The 18,513-nt window shown below is 36.7% G+C and overlaps 1 protein-coding gene across 1 annotated transcript; it reads right to left on the bottom strand.

Moving 5' to 3' along the window:
* Positions 1 to 5,092: 5,092 nt before the first annotated feature.
* On the bottom strand, positions 5,093 to 18,255 carry LOC117435490 (ras-related protein Rab-31-like). The gene is made up of 7 exons (XM_034058691.3): positions 18,069 to 18,255; positions 16,414 to 16,493; positions 15,484 to 15,565; positions 15,270 to 15,341; positions 11,594 to 11,700; positions 7,847 to 7,956; positions 5,093 to 7,729 (listed from the first exon to the last, which is right to left on the bottom strand). Exons 1-7 carry the CDS (start codon positions 18,102 to 18,104, stop codon positions 7,632 to 7,634), a joined length of 585 nt encoding a protein of 194 aa, XP_033914582.1. The 5' UTR covers positions 18,105 to 18,255; the 3' UTR covers positions 5,093 to 7,631.
* Between the last annotated feature and the right edge of the window lie 258 nt (positions 18,256 to 18,513).

Raw genomic sequence — 18,513 nt, 5'->3', positions numbered from 1 at the left:
AGCTTGATGGGTTCACTAAATTCTTCACGATACACAAAAGGTTCCCTATGACTCCACCTCACCTCAACAAATGTATAACATACTTTAAGAAAATGTTGCTTTCAGTGAGTTAGGGATGGGTCAGTGTAGTCGAATACATAATTACACGAAAATAAAAATAAGAAATATTAGAATTGCATGTTACATATTCGAGTACACAAAAAAGACTTATATTAGTTACTAGTAGACGCGAACGCGTCTTTTTTTTTTTTTTTAAATGCAGACACTTGACAAGTGTTGAAAATCAGTGTTAAACCCTGCGCGTTCATCTGAATGAGACATATTAAACGTAACGACCCTAATTAATAATGCAATGCTTGTAACAGCAACATTATACAGTAAACACATTCTGTTTGAAATTGGTAGTTTCAAATGTGTCATTGTAACAAAGAAGTCCCAAGTCCCATGCAAGTTCATAACCCCTCCGCTCCAAGCTAGTGCCAGTGGAAGCACATACTGTTACTTTTTCCTCTAGATCAATCCTCAGAGAATGCACAATCGAAGAAATAGCCAGTTTGGATAGAACTATGTGGTATTTTAGCCTCACCAAAGTGGCCATAAGCAGTGCGCGAATGCATGACAAATACAACTTCAAAAATCTGCCAAAAATCTGCCAAAAATCCCCAGATACCATAATATTTTGCTTGATGCTTGTAGATCTCATTAACATCTATCCAAACATATCTTTGGGTGATTTTTTGGAGTCCCCCCACGTAAGTTATTACGGCCTAAACTTGGTACAAATAGCAAATTTCAAGGGTGGTTAATGACCAGTGATGGGACTTGAAACCAAAAGATTTTCAAAGAATTTGGAAGACTGGTTCCTAAGGTTATTACAGCAATACTTAGATTTTAGGACCCACATCCCCTACAGGGTAAAGGGTTAGGCTGAAGTTCGAATAAAACTCGTCAGTTACCCATCGTCTGGCAATTTGCCAGAAGTGAGTAGGGTGCTCCTAGCATTTTTTTTCTGAAAAGCCCTATTCAATACGAGTAGAACGAGGTGCTACACATTAGGGCCCTGTGAAAATCGCGATTTCACGGGCTGCGTGCTGCGTGGAAATCATGCTCTTTGCAGAAGTTCACACAGCAATGGAGGTAAGCACTTCTGTACTCCGACACTTGTCATATTTACCAGAGGATTTCTTCTAACCCCTCTGTTCAGAGTCAGTACTCCACCAGAAACAATGGTTCTAGATTGATAACAGTTTCCTTGATACATTTCATGTTGATATCAATTTTATGAGGTACCCCCTCCATCCAGAATACTGGTGTGGGCCAAATTATTTTTCATATCACTTGGTGTCCAACCTCTTTTCTCCTGTATGTCTTCAGTGGGCAAACACATTGTAACTGAATCTGGCTCCATCGAAGAACCACACAACCTCGCAACAGAGGCCTTCCATGCAAAAGGATCTAATTTCTTATAGCACAAAAGGGACATGCCAAGACTGCCTGTGACAGCAAGTTAGGCTGACCACTCCAAATTTAGTGCCCTTTCGTAAATGAGGCCCATAGTCTAAATGGACAAGACTAATGTACCACCACTAGCCCACGTGCGCTGCCACACTTTTTTTTTTTTTTTTTTGTATAACTTTTTTGGCTTTATTCCTGCACTTTTGATATGACAGTACGATTAAGATATTTTATTATTTAAAAAAATTATTAATTTAATTCATATTCAGATTTCCTTTAAAGATTATTTTGTTTGTACTGAAAAAGATAACCTCACAAGTTTACACCTCTCTCCTCCATCAATTTCAAACACATGCAAAAAGTACAATACGTGTCAACACTGTGATTGCGTGTGTGTCCCATTTCTGTTCATTTTAGGACAGTTTTAATTTGCATTCCATTTCATAAATACATATGAAATAATTTCTTTACATACTGTATGAAACAATACATAAAATAAATAGAACAATAAAGAATACTAATTAATAATGCCTTGGTTATAAGTATCAAGAAACTGTATTTTTGAGACAAAAACTAAGAAGATCCTTCACTTTCTACAGTATATGACACAGTATACAGTGTTGTTTTTCAAATTCTTAATTTCCAGTAAACATTGGTCTAGTCACAAACTACAGAACTGAATATACACAGTCTTGAGCCAAAATTAAGACCATTTAATTTATAATTTGTCCAGACTGGCTCTACATGCTTTTAAAACTTTTGACATCTGTGGATTAAGGAGAGGAGCCAGACTCTGAAGCAGAGTTTAGATGGTAAATGCTGACCAAGCTTGTCATTTTTTGTATTGCAATTCTTTTAATCAAACGTACTAAAAACATTTTTTTCTACACTGTTGAGATGAACGCTGGGGTGCTCAGGCAAGGACTGAATCATGGACAGAACTATTCCCCAACAATAAAAAGGACATGTGAGGTGCAACATACTGTATAACACTTAGCTAATGGAGCACATGCCGTTGTATTCTGGCCGAGACATTTCCATATGGTGATAATAATATTGTGAGTTTACTAGTTTTTGTTTTTCTGTTGCAAAATACTGCCATGAATTGTCCTGTTTAGCCACTAGTAACATCCACGCTCAAGACTACCTGACCTTTTGAGCTAGCCCGCTGAATCATGCCTAGCACACTGATTTGAAAACCACAGTGTTGGTCAATAAACTTACACAGGGCTGCACTGTGCTGTAGTGAATAGTGCATGTGTATCACAGCGGAAACTGATTCAGAATGTCCCCTTTTCACAATGGCATCCTTTATGTGCTGTGTGGTAAAGCTGTGTGAAAAAAAATGAATCCATAGCCTTATAAAAATGGACCATTCTAAAATCGCCAATGGTGCCAACTGAATTTTTTATTTTTTCACAAACTGTACCTAGGATGAAATATTATTTAGAAAATCGATTGTTCTTTATTTTTCAGGAGAGAAGTTGGAACTGGACCCTGTTCACATTGACTCCCGAACATAATTTGTAACATACTAAAAATAGTCTTTGATGTGTTAACAGCCATTTAACAGCTGTAAATATTTTAGTTGTTATCATAAAATGATCGTAGACTTCTGAAATTTGGTTTCCACAGCTGCTGTCAGAATGTATTTAATTGTGATTATTTTAAATAATAGACATCTATGTGCTAAACTCTATTTATTCACCCTTTCAATCAAAAAGTTCACACTAGGGGGTGATGTAAGTATAGGCGCAGTGCAAATAATAATATGGCAGCCAGGCAATTATTTTGCACTGTGCCCTATACAGGGGCACGTAACTTTGTTTAAAAGTGGGGATGCAAAAGTAAAGAAGAATTGCAAGCGAAGCGAAGCTCTGGTGAACCTCATTTTTACTGCTCAATCTTTTTCAAATTACTGTTTTTGTAAAATAGTAAACCCACAACATTGGACAGGTGTTTCAGCATAAAATATAGAATATTTACGAACTGAGCATTTATTAAATACAAACACAAGTAACACCAAATGGCAGAACCAGTTCCAGTGGCATATCTGTACAATGCTGTACAGTACATAATTCCAACATGCAGCTTATTAAAGGGAAGTGCTAAACAAACACAAACAATAACATGTACAAAACATTATAATATGGCTTGTTCATTGATAGATATATTGATATACTGTATGTATGTTAACAATTAAAATATTCTTTGCTTGGCTTTGTTTTAAAAGTAGTGCTGGATGCTAGAGAATGTTTTTCACGTTTTGTCATCAGACATTGCTGAGCTCACTATAACAGGGCTATGCTTGGTGTTGATAGGTTGAAACAATAAGCACCCGCCCTCACATGGCAATGCTTTGTGCTAATTGGTTAAAACATTAAATGCCAGGCCTCACACAGCAATGTTAATTGGTTGAAACAGCTGATTCATGACAATATTACAGGCAGTACAGATCAACCATACACTGCGTGCTCATACGTTAACAAGAGAACAGTTGTGAATTCGGCCGCACAGCCAGCACTTCCACTTAGCTAACGTTAGCCATGGTGCAGATCTTGGGTCAAACCAATATGTTTGTGTAGGGAGACTTTATTGTGATTGTTTATCCTTTGAATACTTTTCCATTTTTATATTTTATTTTAAACCTTTTAAAGACAAACCAACACAACAAGGTATAATACATATACAGTATAATTAACGAAAAAAAGTAAAGGGACAAAATATATAGTTTGACCCCCTGGATTAAGTGATCGTGTCTGTATTTGTGTGTGTCTTGTTTAGTGTCTTATTATTTCGCGAATGAACCCCGTGGTTTAACTGAGTGATACACATTGGTGTGTAGAGCCAGTTATTATTTATCAGCCAATAAAGAGCTGTTTAACCGTGAACTGTGTTGTTTCAAATCATTCCTGAGCACTGCATCACCTCTACACCTACGCACTGCAAACCACTTTGCCACAGGGTCTCAATGAGTGCATCGGCAGAATTAGGAGTACAGAGAGCAGTAGTCGCTGTATGACATTTGTGGAGCACAAAAATACAAACCAAAAAAATATGTCAGCGGAAGGGTCTTCTCCTCCGAACACGTTCCTGCCTCTCCTCAACAAGAAACATGTGTCGCCGCATCAGGAAGTGTACCACAGCAGCCATTCTGAAGCCAATGACAGGTCTCTGAAGGTGTGTACTTTTATACAGCTCTTAATTACTCTCTTCTACAATGGTTTGCACCTTGTAAAAGAGGTGTAAAGTTTTTGGAGTGTCAGAAATTGCCTAAGTGCAAGACAAAATCCTTACATGACATTATAATGTTTGCGCCCGCTTAGTATCCTGATGCCATCCTATTCCATGCTCTTTTCTTCATTTGAATGCATTTCAATATAATTGTAATGGATTAATGATGGCAAAGTGGAAATTTGATAGCGGGTGCAGAACGGCAGGTGAAAACCATTCTTTACATACGCTGCATTTGTAGAGGACGGTAAAATCAGACTTTACAGTCACAATTTTACAATTTATACACAATTTACAGCAGCATTATGGGGGTTTTGTGTGGAGTCATTGGTGCCATTGTCTCCACACATTTATAATGTTTAAAAGGAAGCATACACTCAAGCAAGAAACAAGAAAACAGAAATAATATAACAAAGTTTATTAATAAGACAAGATTAAGATAAAATCTTTGCAGAAGATTTGCAGAGCGAATATATTTAGCAGGTTTAACAATATGATTTGGCACATGCACATTTTGTTTTGTAGAACCAGCCCACTTAACAAAACGCATTGTGCCCTGTTTCAGTAAGGAGATAAGGCATTAAATGTTGTACAATGGTTTAAACAATACTTAGGCTGGGGGCAATGCTTAAGGGGTTTGGTTCCAAGAGAAAGCCTTCACATGGGTATTAATTGCCTTCTGAAGGTTATTATAAGACACTCTCTCAATACCTGTCAACAGTTGAGTAACAACTTCTACAGGTCAGTAGAACAATACAGCAACACAGAACAAAAGCACCCAAACCAAGCCATCTAATGACTTTATAACGCTACGGCAACATGACCCATTGCCTTTTGAGCTGTATAAGTAACACTAAGTACAATCTACTATTTATACAGAACCATGTCTCTTAATAGAGGTCCATGTGTTTCATTTATTTAATATGCATAACACTAAATGGCTATTTAATATAATACATTTGACTGAGCATTGATTTTAGCATTACATTGGGGTATTTCTACATTACTTATCTTCTGTCCCATTTAAAATTAAAAAAAATGTGTTGTAAAAGATTGTACCAGATTACAATATTACACTGTCACAGACAAATAAGTAATATGCAACGCCATTTGATTTCTGCTTATTGGACTATAAAAGGAGCATTCTCATTGTCATATAAGTCAACTATAGACAGTAGTAGTAAACAAGCATGCCAGTGATATTCATCTTACACATTGGCTGTGAGTTCAAAATTAGAGCAATCAGAAGAACCAGTCCATGATCTGTATCCACTATATGCACATGAAAAAATGTCAGGGTAACATACAGACAGATGGTCAGTCAGACTGACAGGCAGTGTCCATATACCCCTGATACATTAAATAACGTGTGCTAATGAATGCCCTTGGCAGGTTTCGTCATAATTGGACCTATGCAAAACCTGTGTGACAAAACAAGTGTGCCAGGAGTATGGTCGTATGTACACACTCCACCACGTTTAAGGCACTTTGTCGTTAAACACAAAGACACAAAATAGGTAAGTAGCCAGTTGCCAACACCATAACTAAATGAATGGCAATACCCAGAGAACGCTTGGTTACATCTGTCCAGGAATGCCTTATTGCTGTTGTAAACTGTTCTTTTTTTTTGTTTTAAATGCATGCCTTATTAGCATGGCTGAATCACAATTCGGTTTCCAACAACCAATCCTTTCAGAATGTCTGTTAACAAATCCGTAGATTCTACTAAATCAACCAAAGTTAGAATAGGTAAGTGGTACATATACAGATAAGACGACTTTAGTACGAATCCAAGTCATAGATGATGCTCCCAGAGTCAGTGCTCCATCACCATCGAATTCAGAATCAGGATTTTTAAATTAAACTCAGAAAACTAAATTACTCCTCCATAACTCTCAAGCAAAACACACTGGCAGGTATTGATGGTGACTCTTATGTAGAACTGGCCTGCAATGGAATAGCCACTCTCAGCACACTCTTATTTCACTGCATCGCACCAAATCTTATATATTTACCTTATGTTATTTAATCTACAACATTCAATTGTAGTGTTCACACAACACCTCCAGGCACATTTTCACAGCTTAATCTCGCATAATGTCTATGTACACCGGGTGATGATAAGCCTTAGACAACTGGCAGTCTCTTTATTCTGTATTTTTTTGTTTTCATTTGGAACAAACCTCTGCTTAAGTCCCTGCTCTATTATTTTATTTCTATAAATGGAATCCTGTGTTTCTTAATTTTAATTAGTATTCAAAGGCTATCACCAACAGAATTTGGCCGTCCAAAAACACTTTTTTAAAATTAGTTTCTGACTTTATCTATTAAGGACACTTTATTGTTGCTGTATAAAAGAAATGTATGCTGATTGGCAAAATTGTACATAAACAATTAGAAGTAATAATACAAGACAAGATTAAATAGGTGCTGACAGGCAAAATTAACATAATAATCTACAGTAATGAAAACACATGGAACTACAACACTGGTATTCTGTTGAAATGTCTGCTTAAGTTGCACAACATTCACTGGTTAGGGAGCAAAGACTCGCTGAACTAACTCCGGCAAACTCCACTCCAATAAAAGTCAGCTTCAATTTGACAACTGTGTAGCATTACATCCTTGATATCCACATAGGCTAAAATCACCTTGGTTGTAGGTGAAAAAACATAGACTTTAGCAGACATCAAGGGAAAAAAATATACCTGATCTCAGACAGTGATGTAAAACCGGGAATATGACAAAAAAATATTGTTTTGGAATTATTTATTTATTTATTTATTTATTTATTTATTTATTTTTACATTTGGGATATTTGTTCTTTGAAAGAATAAATGTGTGCCTTCTCCTGCTGACTGAAGCCAATGATCTAGTTTTCAAGTATGTCTGTTTGAAATTATTGTCAGACGCCTAGATTGTTCCGATGTATTTTTCTCTTGTTAGCAGCAGCGTTTGCTAGGTGATGCTGGCTGTCTTGTCAGTTTAAAAGTTTCACTATTTTCTAGTTCTTGAGTATCCAGCGGTGGGATCAGCCGGCCTGAAATACACAATTATATGATTACAATCTCCCAGTTTATTTTGACTATATATATATGCAAAATAATTTGGGTGATCTGAATGAGCAAAAATGGTTTTGAAAACTAAAATTACTTACTGATTTTTTGAAAGAGGTCCTCAACATTAACAGCATTCCTAGCACTGGTTTCTACAAAAATAGCTGCTATTGATTCAGCGTATTCTTTAGCTTCTTTTACAGGAACCTCTCTGCAAGTGCAAAAAACATTAGGTATGTAACATACACACAGAACTTCATTAAAATATGACTTGTGTCTGCACCATGTATCACAGGGACAGGCATTAATCTGAAGCAAATTAGTGAATTAATGTGCACAAATATTTTTATATACAGATATTTAATCTCGGTCTCAGAAATGAAAAAGAAAGACCCAGCCCATTTAGCCAATCCTAGAAATAAAACAATTGAATAGTCATTTTATGTCAGGCCTTTATAATTCACAATAGACAATATGCAATTTGATGTTTAAAAACGTCATCAAAAATATTTGCCTAGCTAAGGCCTGCTTCCCCTCTAGTAGCTGACTAACAGATTTCCATAAAACTGCAATTTTTCACTGACAACCCTTTGATTCCACTATGTAACACAATTTTTGTTCCTGGGTAGTAAGTGTTATTTCCTAATTGCTTATGCCTCAAAAGTATAGAAAATGGCTATTATTCACCACAAACTTTGCTTTTGTGACCAGGACAGTGATATTTTGAAATGTACCTATATCCAATGAGAAAACGGGCGAATTTGTATCTTTTCGTTCACATAAAGTCAGAAAAAAACAACATATGAATCCAAATTAACATGTATTTATACTAAAGTAATACAAAAATGACTACAAAAGATTTAGAAGTGAGTAGTTTTTCGAGATTTACGATTATACTGTAAATCACTTTCACAAATCAGCCCCCAAATGTAGTCTCCCATCATGTTCTCGTTATACTGTCCTTGGTAGCGGCGTTCAAAGTCCAGTATATCCTGGTGGAAGCGCTCGCCTTGCTCCTCCGAGTACGCTCCCATGTTCTCCTTGAATTTATCAAGATGAGCATCAAGGATATGGACTTTGTGGGACATCCTACAGCCCATTGTGCCGTAGTTCTTCACCAGAGTCTCAACCAGCTCCACATAGTTATTGGCCTTGTGATTGCCCAGGAAGCCCCGAACCACTGCGACAAAGCTGTTCCAAGCCACTTTCTCCTTACTAGTGAGCTTCTTGGGGAATTCATTGCACTCCAGGATCTTCTTTATCTGTGGTCCGACGAAGACACCGGCTTTGACCTTTGCCTCAGACAGCTTAGGGAAGAAGTCTTGAAGGTACTTGAAGGCTGCCGACTCCTTATCTAGAGCTCTGACAAATTGTTTCATAAGGCCCAATTTGATGTGCAGTGGTGGCATCAGCACCTTCCGGGGGTCCACCAGTGGCTCCCACTTGACGTTGTTCCTCCCCACAGAGAACTCGGTCCGCTGTGGCCAGTCCCGCCTGTGGTAGTGCGCCTTGGTGTCCCTGCTGTCCCAAAGGCAAAGATAGCAGGGAAACTTGGTAAAACCGCCTTGGAGACCCATCAGGAATGCCACCATTTTGAAGTCTCCTATGACCTTGATGCCATCTCAGAAAAATGCAGATATGTATCCACTTAGGCAGCTGGAACTAAACTGAACTGGTGGGCTTAAGGCCCCTGTATTTATACTACTATTTATATTACTGGAAAGTTCTAGAAAGTTCTAGAAGTTACTCCAAGTTTACTCAGCACTGAATCTATCTGGAATGTTCTGGAAAATAGGTAAATTTCAAAATATCACTGTCCTGGTCACAAAAGCAAAGTTTGTGGGGAATAATAGCCATTTTCTATACTTTTGAGGCATAAGCAATTAGGAAATAACACTTAATATGTGGTAAGTTAGAAAATAAACCCGTTTATGTTTAATTGTTCATTTAATATGCCGTTTCGGCTGTGCAGATGTTTGACATGATGTGCTTGAATAAAACTTTTGAGTTGTATCCGATAGTTTGTCTTTCATTTTAATATTAATGATGTTTAAAATGTACCGTGATAATGACTGCCAGCGGCGGTTGTAGGTATGAGTATAACCGCGGTGGTTCTAGTGTTAAATTAGTCCATAAATGTACATTGTGTGTGTGTGTGTGTGTGTGTGTGCGTGTGTGTGTGCGTGTGCGTGTGCGTGTGTGCGTGTGCGTGTGTGTGTGTGTTTTGTACGGCCTTTCTGCTGGAGATTACATGAGATTAAGTCAGAAGAACGGGATCTTGACTGCTGAAACTTCGTGAGCCACAAGCACGATTCCTGCTCCGGTTTACATGGGTTTTTACAGCTATTTTTATTGTGAAAAAGCGATTGACCTGCCCTTAAAGTCGCACTGCCAAAAGGACGTTCTTTTGCGGATGCATGATGTATTCGCGTGACAACGTCACACAGTCATGACTGTAGAGTCCATTTTCAAGTGCACGTAAACCAAGCCATTGTTAGAATTAATAAATTGTGACCACTTTTTTCCCACCACTTTACCCTACATTATAAACGGTTAACCTTCACAAAATGTTCAGTTTAATTAAAATAAATAACAACCGAGTCAAAATACACATACAGTACTAACTAATGTTTACAAGCACTAACTCAGGTGACAGAGTTAAATCTGTTACTTGAATTACAATAATGCATTTACTGTTGTTTTGCACTTTTCCTCATAAGAAATCCAATACGCGTGTGCAAAAGCAAACGGTATACTCTTCCCAGTCAGACTGTAAAATACAAATGCTCTCATTAAAGCACCTTTTTAAGGGAATATTTTATACTTAGAACAGGTTCAAAACACATATTCTGAAAGACCTCATACAGCAAATTAATAAGTGCATATTCAAATTTAAAACACACTGAAATAAATTAATTTATGAAGTATACTTCTATTTATTTTTTTTCCATAAAAACGTCAGAGCAGCACCAAAGGTAATGATGGCACGTTCCACATTACAGTTCATATAGCTAAATTTCTCATTGTTTATTTTATATGTTTATATTAGTGGTGGGTACCAATATCGATATTTTGTTATCGATATCGTTCAATATCGATAAGAATTTCCATATCGCAATATCGTAGGATTTAAAAAGAAAAATTCACCTAGGCTCGCAGAGACCTACTTTTTATTGCTAATACTACTAAAAAATACAAACACAGTATAATCAAGATAATCAAGTTTATTTTATATTAAGATACAACAAACCCTATACATACCAATCATTGTCAGTCTCATAGGCAAACACCTCACATTAAAGTATTTTTTAACCATTTTATTCCATTGATTGGCATTTTTCTGTTTCTAAGAACCTGAATAACAAATGTATTTCAAACAATCAATAGCTATAAATCTCTACTCCTGTTTCTTCACCAGTTTCCTCTAACCTTATCGGAAAATATATCCTGTTTTCAAAAAGTGTGCGCATCAACTAATTAAGAAACAGGATTGTCTTTTTAAAGGGATACACACCTAAAAAGAAACTAACACAAAATTATTTAAAAATTGTAAATATTTAAAAAATATATATATGTATATATACGTGTGTGTATTTTATTCTCAAGTTCTTTGTAAAGCGTTGTGGCAGGGCAGGGCCCTGCTTGTAAATAGTGTTTTGGTTTGTGTATTGGTGGTGGTAATTTGGTGGGGTTAATTCCTATCCCTACCAAATATATGTGAGAATGTGGCTGTTCCCAAATTAGATAATTGGTGCTAATTGGGAACAGCCACATGCTAAAAAGGGAGGAGGTTTTTTTTTCAGATTCCACCTCAAAAACAAAGAAGTGCTGATATGCCAAGAACTGACCTGATGTCACCAAGATCGCTCTTGTTTCCTGCAATGGCAACTACAATGTCTTCTGGGCCATGCTCCTTTAACTCTTTTACCCATTTCTTTAATGTTATAAATGAGTCCTGAAATTAAAAAAAAAAAAAACTAGGTCAATAACATACAAATTACAGTATTGTAAGAAAATATCATGACCTAAACCAGACAGAAGTTTTATCTAAGGACCATCCCAAATGAATAAGTACTTCTATTCTACATATATTAAATTGTGTGATATGCATACACACAGACATACTGTACAGACAGACAGTCAGCCTCCACATAACCCCAAAATCTGTGTTGAAGAATGTGTTTAATCTCAATTGCATACGCTGTTCTCTAGACCCACATATCCACTACACCACCACTATTGCTCATTACTAGGGTTAAGAACACCAGTGTGGTATAAAAAAATAATACTGAACAAAGGATGATAACTGTAGTAATAACTGTAGTGATATGTATACCAAAATTATGTTTACATAACTACCTTTCCTTCTGATTTCTCTATTTCTCTCGCTGTGGAATTCTACAAAAGGATTTGGTTCTGCAGGAGAGACATACTGTACGACTGCTTCAGTATTCTAATTAACTAATTAACAGTATTCGAAAATACTTTTATTAGAGTTTGAGCTTGCATTGAGCTTGTCTGGAGAATCTTAATTGAGACTGACCTGAGTTCCTTGTTCCTTTCAAATCATGTGACAATGTGATGTTTGAGGCTCCTCCTTTCTACATTGTATATAGATAGTGAGAGTAGCGGGGCTGGAAGAGTTATGTTTTCTATTGGCTTACACTATATATATACAGTACTGTGCAAAAGTTTTAGGCAGGTATGAAAAAATGCTGTAAAGTAAGAATGCCTTCAAAACAGCATAAATTCTTCTAGGTACACTTGCACAAAGTCAGGGATTTTGTAGGCATATAGTCAGGTGTATGATTAAACAATTATACCAAACAGGTGCTAATGATCATCAATTCAATATGTAGGTTGAAACACAATCATTAACTGAAACAGAAACAGCTGTGTAGGAGGAATAAAACTGGGTGAGGAACAGCCAAACTCAGCTAACAAGGTGAGGTTGCTGAAGACAGTTTACTGTCAAAAGTCATACACCATGGCAAGACTGAGCACAGCAACAAGACACAAGGTAGTTATACTGCATCAGCAAGGTCTCTCCCAGGCAGAAATTTCAAGGCAGACAGGGGTTTCCAGATGTGCTGTCCAAGCTCTTTTGAAGAAGCACAAAGAAACGGGCAACGTTGAGGACCGTAGACGCAGTGGTTGGCCAAGGAAACTTACTGCAGCAGATGAAAGACACATCATGCTTACTTCCCTTCGCAATCGGAAGATGTCCACCAGTGCCATCAGCTCAGAATTGGCAGAAAACAGTGGGACCCTGGTACACCCATCTACTGTCCGGAGAAGTCTGGTCAGAAGTGGCCTTCATGGAAGACTTGCGGCCAAAAAGCCATACCGCCGACGTGGAAACAAGGCCAAGCGACTCAACTATGCACGAAAACACATGAACTGAGGTGCAGAAAAATGGCAGCAGGTGCTCTGGACTGATGAGTCAAAATTTGAAATATTTGGCTGTAGCAGAAGGCAGTTTGTTCACCGAAGGGCTGGAGAGCGGTACACGAATGAGTGTCTGCAGGCAACAGTGAAGCATGGTGGAGGTTCCTTACAAGTTTGGGGCTGCATTTCTGCAAATGGAGTTGGGGATTTGGTCAGAATTAATGGTCTCCTCAATGCTGAGAAGTACAGGCAGATACTTATCCATCATGCAATACCATCAGGGAGGCATCTGATTGGCCCCAAATTTATTCTGCAGCATGACAACAACCCCAAACATACAGCGAAAGTCATTAAGAACTATCTTCAGCGTAAAGAAGAACAAGGAGTCCTGGAAGTGATGGTATGGCCCCCACAGAGCCCTGATCTCAACATCATCGAGTCTGTCTGGGATTACATGAAGAGAGAGAAGCAACTGAGGCTGCCTAAATCCACAGAAGAACTGTGGTTAGTTCTCCAAGATGTTTGGGCCAACCTACCTGCCGAGTTCCTTCAAAAACTGTGTGCAAGTCTACCTAGAAGAATTGATGCTGTTTTGAAGGCAAAGGGTGGTCACACCAAATATTGATTTGATGTAGATTTTTCTTCTGTTCACTCACTTTGCATTTTGTTAATTGATAAATATAAACTATTAACATGTCTATTTTTTAAAGCATTCTTACTTTACAGCATTTTTTCACACCTGCCTAAAACTTTTGCACAGTACTGTATATATATGAAAGGCAGTTTAATCCCATCAGATTCTATAGTGGGGCCCCAACCTTCACCCCCCAAAAGCTTTTCATAATCATACAGTAGCCCCTCGCTAAACCCGACATGTTTGTCCAACATAAAGAGGTGTCGGGTTTAAAAACAATACAATAAAATAGCACACACATACATTTATAGTTCTCGATGTATTTTAAATATAAATCATTGCGCTGAAATAACATTAATGTGTTTTGGGTAGGCTACACATTACATTATGTAAAAATACAAATCTGTACAGTAGGCCTATACAGTACAGTAGTAAAATCAAATGAATACCTAGCACACTTTTTTTTTTAACTTTAGCCTACTGGTAACACAAAATAAATCACGCTGCTGCATTGTACACATTGGTGTACAATGCAAATAAAAGAACTGAAACTAAATGATTTTAGGGTTTTTTATTTTATTTTTATTATTATTATTTTTAACTTGGCCTACTTAGTAGCCTAGACAATTAACACACAATAGAGCATGGTCCTATACAGATGTTCAGAATGAGCTGGGGGGGGGGGGGGGTAGTTGCACATGTGTGCAGTCTATTGCTCCCAACACGCTGGGAAACCAGAAATGTCATAGAAATTTGTTTTCAAGGCTTGTAAGTACACCCTGACTTTAATGAAAATTAGGTACTTGGGTGTTTGCCTCAAAAATACATTGAGCACAACTGGCAACACATGAGAAAAAGCGGACTGGGAAATGACAGCAACAATTGCGACTGTTTAAAACATGCTTTCAAAAGTTCTTAACAAATTGATGCAATTGTAAGTGTTGCAATTGCCGGCAGCTTTAGGACATCTCATTAAAATATTCAAGAACCCTCATCCCTGCCCCCTTTTTGTGAATTTATGCAGGAACGCCCATAGTTACATATTCATCTAAGAGTGAACCTCAAAGAAAAACTGCTGCCGCAAAGCATTCCCAAAAAAGCCGCTAACAGCATTGTGCATGTTTAGTACATTTCACCCTAGACCCATTTGCGACTGGTTTGCGACTATTGAGACAGGCGCAACACTTTAGCACATCTACCCCAAAATATTTTCTTCTTCCATGCTCAAATTCCTAGTATAATATTATCCATTTCACAGTTAGTTGGCAACTGCTTTCTATAAGTTTATTTTAATTGAATCTTTCTTACTTGTAACAAAACATGGTAAGCAGACAGTATAAAATAATTTCCATTTTGCAGATGTCAGGTATTGCAATACCAGACACACAACCTATACTATACCAGGGTTTGAATGTGCCAAACCCTTATTACACAGAAATCATAATGGAAATTATAAGAAAAGCATCTGGAGACCAATAGATATCAGAATAAAGACAATTTACCAGTTTAGTGATGTCATATACTACAACAGCCGCTGCTGATCCTCTGTAGTACATAGGTGCCAAAGAATGAAACTGTAAAACAGAGTGCATACCATAAGAAAAAACTCCAGAACTCCCAGGCTTACTCAAACAACAGTGACAAATGTGTTCAATCTCAACATTACATTTTCACACACTACAGTATGTTTTGTGCTTGCAGTGGACAGTGACGTACCCTTTCTTGTCCAGCTGTGTCCCAAATTAGAAATTTGTGAAGCTCATTACCACAGGGGACTGTCTTAGTCAAAAAAGATGCACTGAAAAGCAAGAACACCATTAGTGTGTCAGTGTTGGAAATGAATCGTGTTACAGCCTGGGCAAAACTGTAAGTAACAGGGTGTGGTAGATTGAGAAAATCAGTGAGGCATTGTAATGTGCCACTGACGTTGCAGAGATCACCATGTCTTTCTTAAAGTAATTGCACCTAACAAAATAACTCCATAAAACGTTGCCATTTTGCACTTCCATCAGCAACATATGTCTGTGCAGTTTATGCCTCATCCTTTTGCACTTGCACTGCCTGGGTCTTTTCACCTCAGCAGTGTCTTCTGGGTCAAAGCATATTACTGGCTGAAAGCATATCAATCAATAGGGGAAGCAGCTGATTGGTTATTGACAGGAAAAAAGCCAGTGAATGGGGTGGGGACAGTTTCACATGACAGTTTAAAAGCAAGACAGTCTAAAAGCATGGTTTCCAAACCAAAGTTTCCTTATCCTACAGGTGTAGTGCCAGTTAAATAAAATAAAACCATACAGGTGTTTCTTTCAAAACTGCACATTTGGGACCTATAGATTGAATAGATGTGCATGGCAGAGAAATGTTATGGAATGATTTTGTTAGCTACAATTACTTTAAAACATATTTCATAGCATGAATACCTTCTCAAAAGACGAATCTCTTTCTCAAGGTGTTAAATTTGGTTAAATTAAATTACACTGAAATATTAATATTCTAATGAAATGTACATGTAATATTAAAGAGAAAGATACAAGAGGATTTGAATGTTTTTGTTTTCTTTTTTAAAATACACTGGACGATGAGAGGCATATAATATTAGCAGATATTTTCAGTCACATGTTCAGTATGTTTGTACTGTCTTCTTACCCTATTGTGGGACAGATGTTATGATCAAAATGGTCCTGGACGAAACGGCAAACAATACTTGATTTCCCAACCCCTGTGTCCTGGAATAGATTAAACGGATAATAATACATCTTTTCACAGTTGACATCTTTCGGACAAATGCAAAAGCACAAAGCCAGGCATTGTTCAAACCATGCCTCCATCAAAATGTATTGGTGCAGTGCATACGTTTTAACATTGAATTCACAATTACTGAAATTAAGAATTAAATTACAGATACCACTGTGTGTGTTTTTTTTTTATTATTTATGATTCTATTTTTAATTGCTATAATGTAATTAAAAGTGAGACAGTTTTTGTTAGAAATGTTATTATTGATATTTAAAAAAAAAATGCAAACATTGATATCCAAATTCCTGATATCACGAATAAACTTTTATGTTGTTATTCATTTTAGGAATATTAACATTCAACATATTATTCATAGTACAAATAATAATCATATCAGTAATTATTTTTTAATGTCAAACATTTGTGTGTATTATATATCAGGATATCATTATTTGTATACACCTGTGGCAATACATTTTTATGTGATAAATGCAATGACAATATAATGTAATAACAATTGTGATATCAAAATGAGCATTTCACTTACTGAAGAAAACAGCTCATTTGGCTGTTTAATCATACAATATATAAATTATGGATATCAAAGAAATATAGAATTTAAATTATACTTATAGGTTGTATGCAGTAATGAAGACATGCATATTGGCTTTGAACTTAACATACTAAGTTCAATAATATCAAATATTAAGGATAATATGTGACATCAACAACTACACACACACGCACGCACGCACACACGCACGCACACGCACACACACACTTGCTGGGTACATTGTATCAGTAGAAGTAGCCTTTTTCTCTTATCAGGAAACATTGCAACATCATAAAAATAAATATCACTGAAAAAAACATACGCATTCCATAGAAACTCGAGTATCCTAAAAAATGCTACATATAGCAGCCTATTGTAAATAACCGCACGAAAGACCAAGTTTGTGCATATCTCATTAATTTTTATTGTCGAGTAAATGTGTTTTTGTTTACATGACGACTATCCTTGTAATTATCAGGCAAGCCACGTAATCGTCAACTGTACCTCCCTTTGAAACGGAGTACACATTGCGAACACTGCAACTCACTCCATGACGCAATGCTGATAATAAATATTTAATTGCCATGACTGTCCAAAACAAAAAGTGGAATGCCATACTTTATTTTTCACTTACAAATAATACACGTTTAAAAGTGTTTGCCACCTTTTATCCTAATCGTAATGTTTTAACAAAGGCTTTGGCTAATCTTTTAAATCTTTGTCAGCATCTTCACAGCTTCAAGACGGGTGTTTTCAAACAAGAAAAACCTCAGCAAGTACAGACAGTACTTTCAGACAGTATGGACAGCCAAGGAGAAAAAAAATACTTCTACGATAAATGCCTGAGCATTATTTAAAAACGAATGCAACAATATTAATTATAACGTCATAATAGCAGACTGTGTTTAAAACAAATCTCAGAACCACAATCTTGAAATGATTAGCAAGTCCTTATTTCTTCAGTGTCTGATAAGCTAAAAGAATGTTTTGAACTTTTGAATTTTTTACTTACCCCAAGTAGACATACTTTCAGTTCCCTTATAGCCATGGTCAGCCTAGTTTGGATTCTCGCGGGATCGTTTTGTCAGTTTGTTTTTCAAATCATGTTTTTTTTTCTTTCTTTCTTGGTTAAACCCTGCCCTAAAAGTGGCTTCATCACTCCCCACAATAACGGAAACCAGCAGGAGCTAAGTATGTGCGCTATCAGTCACATGTCATTGTGTGTTGTTCATCCTTTACTGTTTTCAAAGACTTATTTTACGTTATTTTACGGACATTATCCATTTAAAGGAACATCATGATAATTTAAAACAAACTCGTTGCTGTAGTATATTTTTTAGCTTCAGATTACAAACAGTAAACACTCTCAGACTAATAAACCAGACAGTATTTTTTAAACACTAACCTTTCACTTTATATTGATTGTTATTATAATTATGAGCTGGACTTACTGTTTG

The sequence above is a fragment of the Acipenser ruthenus genome, chromosome 3 (genome assembly GCF_902713425.1).
Source record: "Acipenser ruthenus chromosome 3, fAciRut3.2 maternal haplotype, whole genome shotgun sequence".
NCBI classification, from domain to species: Eukaryota; Metazoa; Chordata; class Actinopteri; order Acipenseriformes; family Acipenseridae; genus Acipenser; species Acipenser ruthenus.
Note: the sequence above shows the minus strand (reverse complement) of the source record. Positions and strands in the feature narration are given on the sequence as shown.

Excerpts from the sequence above, each read along its gene's own strand:
- LOC117435490 (XM_034058691.3), bottom strand. The coding sequence starts at position 18,104 with ATGGCTATAAGGGAACTGAAAGTATGTCTACTTGGG. Across the intron at positions 15,566-16,413 it reads AACATCTGTCCCACAATAGG|TGCATCTTTTTTGACTAAGA; the intron begins GTAAGAAGACAG and ends CTTGCTTTTCAG. Across the intron at positions 7,957-11,593 it reads AGCGATCTTGGTGACATCAG|AGAGGTTCCTGTAAAAGAAG; the intron begins GTCAGTTCTTGG and ends TTGCACTTGCAG.